Here is a 7,076-nt window from a genome sequence, read left to right as displayed (position 1 = left end):
AAAGTAGTAAAAGTTCCAAACCGGAAATCACTTTCACTTCTTGCTGAAAAGTATCAATCCAACGCCATTTTAAGTTCACTTCCCCTCAGTCCACCTCAAGTACAGGGAAGAACTTTATCCAAGTTAGAGTAAAGTCCAAGAAAGAAAGCAAACTTCCAGGGTCGGTTCGTCTGCTTACAGGAAAAAACTCACAGTTCTCCTTAAGTTGCAGCGGTGGCGGCGGCTTCTAGCTTCGCTAACGCGAAGGCGTCCTGGATCGCGGAGAAGCCCGGGGCTCCGGAGGAGTTCTCACCTACATCGTCCACAAGGGACGACTCGGGAACTCAACTCCTACCCCGGGTAGCTCACCTATCCCCCTCTGCCCAGGGGAAAGGTATCAAGCCGTTTGACAGCTGATGCTAGCTGTCAAAATGGCTTTTACGCAGAAACAGGCGGGAGGCAGCTACAGCTGCGTCCGACGAGGTCGCCTGCCACCGGAAGTCTCAGGCAAACAGAATTCTTATTTTCAACTGATTTCCAAATATTTTAAATTAGGTGACCAAAATTTCCCTTATCTCAACTTCTCCCTTTTTCCCTTTTCATACCAAAGTCTATTAGTCTTGTTACATCTTAGTTATTCAATTATAATGTTACTTTATTGTCTAAAAATTATCTATTTTCCACCATATTCAACCCTCTAATTAGTAATATGAAATCCCCTCTAATAAATCAAAATCCTAATTTTCTTCAGCCTTACTCTGGCTTTCTTCCTTTGCCAACTAGCCTTCCATGTCAGTGCTTTTAAATCATCAAATAGTTCTTCCTCTATTATTATATATATTATTTGAAATAAGAAAGGCCGTTTGGTTGCAGTTTTTTTGGAAGAACAAGCCCATTTGCATTCATTAGTTCACCTCCCTATTACTCCAATTTCCCACAATTGTCCTGATAGGTTTATCTTCCATTCAATCTGTTCTTCTTCTTTCTCCTTGAATTTCTTCTGATTTATGTAAAAAGTATTTTCCATTTTCAGTGTTGTCACTCCCTTTTCTGATTTTTCCGTTGGCTGGATCTGTTGGTCAATTGAGTCTTCTGTCTTAGTGTTTAGTTGTTCCACTTCTCCTGTTATTTTCTGCATTGTTAGTTCTTTAGTTGTAGTCAAGATCCTTTATGTTGCATCTTATTTTGTTACAAGCTGAAAGAATGGTTTCGTTTATTGATTTCAACATGGAAATGATTTTTTTTTTATCTTCATCCATAGTATTTTGATAGTGTATTAAGTTGAAGACTTTAGAATCAAACGTTAAAAATAGTTTTTTGTTTTTTATAACTGGGTATGGGACATCTATTTCACATGTTATAGGTGATCTTTATAGTGGAAATTGTTTGTCAAGTAAGAATTTATAGTCCAAGATATTCCAGCATCTCGTGTAATAACAAATGCTTCTCATGTAGAGAAATAGGAAAGCAATTGCCATGTATAGCTCTGAAAGTCAGTAAAGGTTTACATTCATAGTTCAAACAGGCCAGATATGCTGCCCAAAGTTCCTTCTTTTCAGCTGAGTTTTTCACAGGTGGTATCTGTCAAGGTCAGAATAGTTTTTTCTAGAATCTGGGCTTCAAGCCAAGTATCTTTTAGGCAATAACAAGTTGTAATACCATACTTCACCACAAGATGTCACCGATACCATTTAAAGCTTTTTAAGTCCAAAGTTTTTATGATAGTTTTTCAAGTTTTATTTCTTTTTTTTTTTAGATAAAAACAAATGTCTCCAGTAAGAATAGGAAAACTTTTAGTCCTCAACTTTCAAAAGCATATACATCCAATTAGATTAAAATTGTTCTTATAGTTGCTCTCCTGAGTAGGTAGTTGCCGCTTTTCTTAGAGGATGGGGTAGAAATTCCCTTCCCTCTCTCCTCACAGGGGAAAATACTTTGGGCAGCTTTTACAGGAAAAGATACTTAAAGTCTTAAAGAGAAGATCAGATCTCACCCAGTTTCATCCACATTGCTTTAAAGGTGCTTGGTGATAATTTTGACTTCAGCTGTTAGCAGTTTAGTGACGAGCCATATTGCTATGGCTAGTCTTTCTCCCGCCGGTTTGGAGAGCTGCCCTGGATCAAACGGAAGGGCCGTCACCCTCCCGTGATCAAGTGGGGGTCCCCTCCTTGCTCATCACCCCTACAGGGCGACTTTCGACCCTTTCCAGGGTCCCCCAGCGGGATGAATTCGGACGCGGAAGACGGAGCTCACCTTCCTACGTCTGCAGGCGCCGTGATGGCAAACCAGAAGTCCAAGAATATCTTCTTGATTATGTAGCATAGCTCTCTCAAGAGATCCTTGCAGTAACTTAATTCCCATATATTAAATTTTCTAGTTGAAACTGAATGTGGGCAGAAATGATCAACTATTGAGTGTGCAACGGTGTATCCAAGGAGGACCTGTAAGTAATCAGCTTTGTTTATATGAACCAAAATGCGCAACAAGTGCATGACATTGTCAGAAGATGTTTCCATAGGATGAGTTTCGTGTGTTCAACAATAAATGACAAAGATAAAACCAATTGATTTACTCAAAGAAATATATTTTGGTAGAATGTTAAAGAAAAGTAAATGCCTTTTATGAATGGGGAAGTTGATTGGAAAAGTATTAAAAGTGCAAAATGGGAATGTGTCAAATACAAGACAGTATGTACAATAAAACCATGAAAATAAAAATTATAGCAAGTAAAACACAGTGGCTGACTTATTAGATTTGACTAGACTAAAATCCCATTCAAGCAAAGAGCTGTGTTATTCTATAGTAATTAGTGCCCTTGACTAGGAATAAAGTTTCTATAGTATTTGACTCATCTTCAAAATTTGAGCTCATCGTGATAGCCCAGCTGCAAGGTGGATTGGGTTTGAGTTACTGTTACCACAACTACAACTGTTGTGCCAGCCAAAACTAAGGAATAGGTCCCCAGGCCACAGCCTCTACATGCTGATTTAGCAGGAATTGTCAACACCAAAGTTCCTTTCCCAACTCAAGGATTAACCTATTCTGGGAGATTGTGATCTTAGCAAGAACCATTAGGTTCAATGTTAACTACTCTGATGTTTATAAACACAAGCAAATATCTATTGTCATGGTTTGGATGTTGTTAGTTTGAGTTTGTTTCTCCCTATTTCAGACCCTAATTATCTCCAGAAGCCAGTACCACTGGACTTGGAAATTGGAATATACTGTATGAGACAGCCCATGGATGGTTGGATTGATGTATTGATTTATTGCCCATGGATCAGATGCTGGATCCCTCACTGTAACCATCCATTGGTGAATCAGAAGCAGCCATTTATGTATTTATTGGAGTGTTGTCAATATGTTTTTAAATTACTGTTTGACACCTACAATCATGATGTTGAAATGGATGACCATACAGATTGAAACAAGAAATAGAGTAGGCAAACAATGTTGATCAATATGTCAAAAAGTACTTTCAATGTTTAAACATTTTAGAAGTCTGTGATTTATAAATATTGCAATTAAATGCAAAATAGCCAAAAAATAATGAATCAATTTGGTAACAATAATTTTTAATGTTCTAATTCACAGCAGTTGTTGAAAGCCAGTAGATATTTAATTATGGCGCAAGATGTGGCCCAGCTAAACTGTTCTCAGAGAACGAATTTGCCATTCAGGTAAATGCGTCAGTAAAAATATTAAGGTTAATATAAATAAAATGAGGTCTAGCATTATAGAAATGTTCCTCCGTTTGTTTTTAAAGGTTTTCTTCTTTCTAAATAGAGACCATGAAGATAATAAATGCTAAATGTATTGAATTATTTATTGTGTAAATAATGTGTCACGTTGCATACTTTCCTTGTTAGAGCGCAATGAATCTTTTTTTTTAAAAAAAAAGAAAAATACAAATATAAACATAAACACAAGTATATAAACACAGTTATAAAACCCTACAGTATATCTCTGGGTAGTTTTGAGATTGCTTATCCATAGAGATTCTGCCCACCCAATTCAAGGGCACAAAGAGTGCCTACACCAATAGCTGAAGGTTCCCATTCTCAAGGGATCTGAAAGTGGGTATTCTCTTCAGGGACTCCCCTATTCTGGAGCAGCTTGGTCCCCAATGCAAGGGTAGCTTCCCTTCCCCTGTCCTTCTGGAGGGTCATAAGAATTTGGCAGATTTGAAAATCCTTGGGACTTAAGAACCTCCTGTTGCTAGAAATATTAATCCTAATTTTAAATCTACTTTTTTATTGCATTATTCTTACTGTATGTTACTATTACCAATGCATTAGCTGCAGCTGTTGCTTGTGTGTAGCGCTTAGAACAGACATGTGAAACACAAGGCCCGGGGGCCAGATGCAGCCCATGAAGTCGTTTCATGTGGCCCGCGAAGCCATCCTGGAAACAGTGAGGGAATGGCCCCCGCTGCCTTGGCCCTGGCCCAGGCTGGCCGGGAGCCAATGTACAATTTTGTGGTGGCCATCTATGCTGAAACGCATTCAGTCTTAGCTCCAAAAGGCCATCTAGAAACAGCGAGGAACCAGCCCCTGCTATGTCGGCCCCGCCCCCTGGGTGCATGCTGGGGAGGGGTCACCCTTTGTGAGGAATGAAGAAATGGACCATGCCTTGGCGCTTGCCCCGGTCCCACCCCCTTCTGCCAGAGACCCTCAGATCTGTCCCATTCCTGCCCAGGCTCCCACAGGCACCCTTGACATGAACAATGTAGAGCTGGCCATGCCCATCCAGTAGGCCACACCCACTCCATCCACACCCACCCAATAGGCCACACCCACCCAGCCCCCTGAGGGCAACCGCAATGCTGATGCGGCCCTCAATGGAATTGTGTTTGACACCCCTGGCTTAGAGTAATCTTGACTGAAATAGTTTACAAATTTATAAATAAAAAGATTTTAAAAAATTAAATACAGGGCGACAGTTAACAATGATATAATTATATCATTGGGCAAAACCATACGTGCGCCGCTAACATTCCAAAAATGTGCAGCAAATCAGCCTTTTTAATGAGGTCCTTGCTGAGCTTTGAGTTTGAGCAGTTAGGGAAATATTTCATGTGTATTGAATTGGATGAAACTTGTTAACTTCTGTATTGTATTGTAGTGATCAAAAAAATTTGTGTTTTGTGTTGTCTTATACTTTTTAAGGTATATAGACTTTTTTCATTTAGTACTCTTTTATAAATGTTCACTATAATGCATTTAAAAAAAATGTTTACTGCATTTGAACGTTCTCCTGTGGCTGTTAAATTATTTATAAATTATACTAACACGGATAACGGAACTAACCCTTCAATTTTCCAGATTGTATGAGCATACCCACGATCTTAGACTTTTCCTGTTCAATGATGTCCTTGTTATTTCACAACGCAACATCTCCTACAAGCCCTTTGAACGAATCCCCAAGGTCACTTACCAGTTTTTGGCTACAATAATGCTCCATCAGCTCCAGATTGAAGACATTCCAGATTCTAAATGTATGCTTTTCATTACTCTAAAATAGTAAAAAAAAAATGTTGAATGCACTCATAGAATTTTTTTTTAAATATATATTTTAATGACAGCAATAATATTGTTACAAAATCTCAGAGACATTCTCAGAATCAAACTATGTGATACCTGTGTATCTGGCAACTTCCTGCAATTTTCTTGACAAGATTTTCAGATGCGCTTTGCCCTTGTCTTCTTTTTAGGGCTGAGAAAGAGGGGCTGGCTCAGGGTAGCACAGCTGGCTTCCTGCCTAAGGAGGAATTAAAATTCCCAATCTTTTAGTTTCAAGTCTGATACCTTAACCACTGTACCAAACTGGCTCACTCTTCTTTATTACATACAACACTGCTTTTGAAAGTAGGCTTATTCTGACTTGAGCATTTAGGAAAGAAAGATCCTTGACTCAATTTTGAAGAGAAAGGTTTGCTTTTACCAAAGTCAAGCAGTTACAGAAGCAAAGCTGGATCTGACTATCCCCATGCAAACCCTGCATTTTTCCCTCTTCCCTGACCCTCCTGTTTTGACCACTCCATCAGTGTCCAATGATATTCAAACTAGATATTTTGGGAACGCCTTTGAGATTTGGCACCTTTTGGGTGGAATTTTGCATTCTGTCCTCACAGCTCTGTCCTTGATTGGCCAGTCTGTTCCAGATTGACACCTATGGTTCCTCCCACCCTACCATTTCCCCACCTACCTCTCCAATCTCGCCTTTCGCTGCGTTTTATGACAGAATGCCAGCGAAGCGGAGCATGCTGAAGATGGCAGAACCTGATGTTCTTGCAGGGTTTGTTTTTTTTATGTAGCAGGAGAAACTCTGTTTTAATGATCTCCAGCCCACTTGCCCAATGGGGGTGCAATTTCTGAAGTGTATTTGCTCACCTAAGAAACAAATTGGGAATTTGAGCCTCAGTTGAAGGTCAAGATGGCAATTTGTGGCAGTCTGCTTGAAGCTCCACACCCTTGTCTGCATGTCTGATGTTGATGCAGATACAAAACGGGTGGGACTTCGGTGATGCTTTCATGATGACCATCTTGACTTGAGTTTAATCACATCCTCCCTCCACACCGCCCCCACAGATACTGCTGATTGAGACTTAGGGTGGTGTTTCTTTGGTCAGCGAACAATGGAGCTGGCAGGAGATGCTTAATTCCCACTTCCTTGAAAAGACAGGATCCAGGGATTGCAAAAGCTATGCCCTTTAGGAAAAGGAAGACAGTATTTTGAGTGGATAAAAATAGTAATGCTCTGTTATGTTCATGAGGATGCAATATAAAAAAGCAGAGGTATTCTGTAACTCTCCTTGTGAAAAGCTTTTTGGGGAAAAAAAATGGGACCGGATTTTCTGCTTCACTTCAGATGCCCTGTTTTGTTTGCCTTCTCCATCGGCTGTGTACGGATAGTCCTCAATTTACAACCATTTGCTTAGCGACCGTTTTAAAGTTAAGTTACAAAGGCAATGAAGAAAAATGACATACAACCAGTCCTCGCACCTATGACCGTTGTAGCATCCGCATAGTTGCGTGATCAAAATTCGGGTGCTTGGCAACTGCCATGTATTTACAACTGTTGCGTCATCCTGGAGT

At 39.8% G+C, this 7,076-nt stretch overlaps 1 protein-coding gene across 1 annotated transcript in view; it reads left to right on the top strand.

Moving 5' to 3' along the window:
* The window catches only part of LOC107301406 (epithelial cell-transforming sequence 2 oncogene-like), a gene marked incomplete at its 3' end in the record, with an annotated part of 13,478 nt that extends 8,002 nt beyond the window's left edge, over nt 1-5,476 (top strand). The window contains exons 2-4 of the mRNA XM_015830637.1: nt 2,357-2,422; nt 3,574-3,659; nt 5,304-5,476. Coding sequence (XP_015686123.1) covers nt 2,357-2,422; nt 3,574-3,659; nt 5,304-5,476 — 325 coding nt within the window. The remainder of the gene's footprint in view (nt 1-2,356; nt 2,423-3,573; nt 3,660-5,303) is intronic.
* Nucleotides 5,477-7,076: the final 1,600 nt, after the last annotated feature.

This window comes from Protobothrops mucrosquamatus, unplaced genomic scaffold, assembly GCF_001527695.2.
Source record: "Protobothrops mucrosquamatus isolate PMUCROS unplaced genomic scaffold, P.Mucros_1.0 scaffold12357, whole genome shotgun sequence".
Lineage (NCBI taxonomy): Eukaryota > Metazoa > Chordata > Lepidosauria > Squamata > Viperidae > Protobothrops > Protobothrops mucrosquamatus.
The sequence above is the reverse complement of the archived record's forward strand: the minus strand, read 5'-3'. Positions and strand labels throughout refer to the sequence as shown.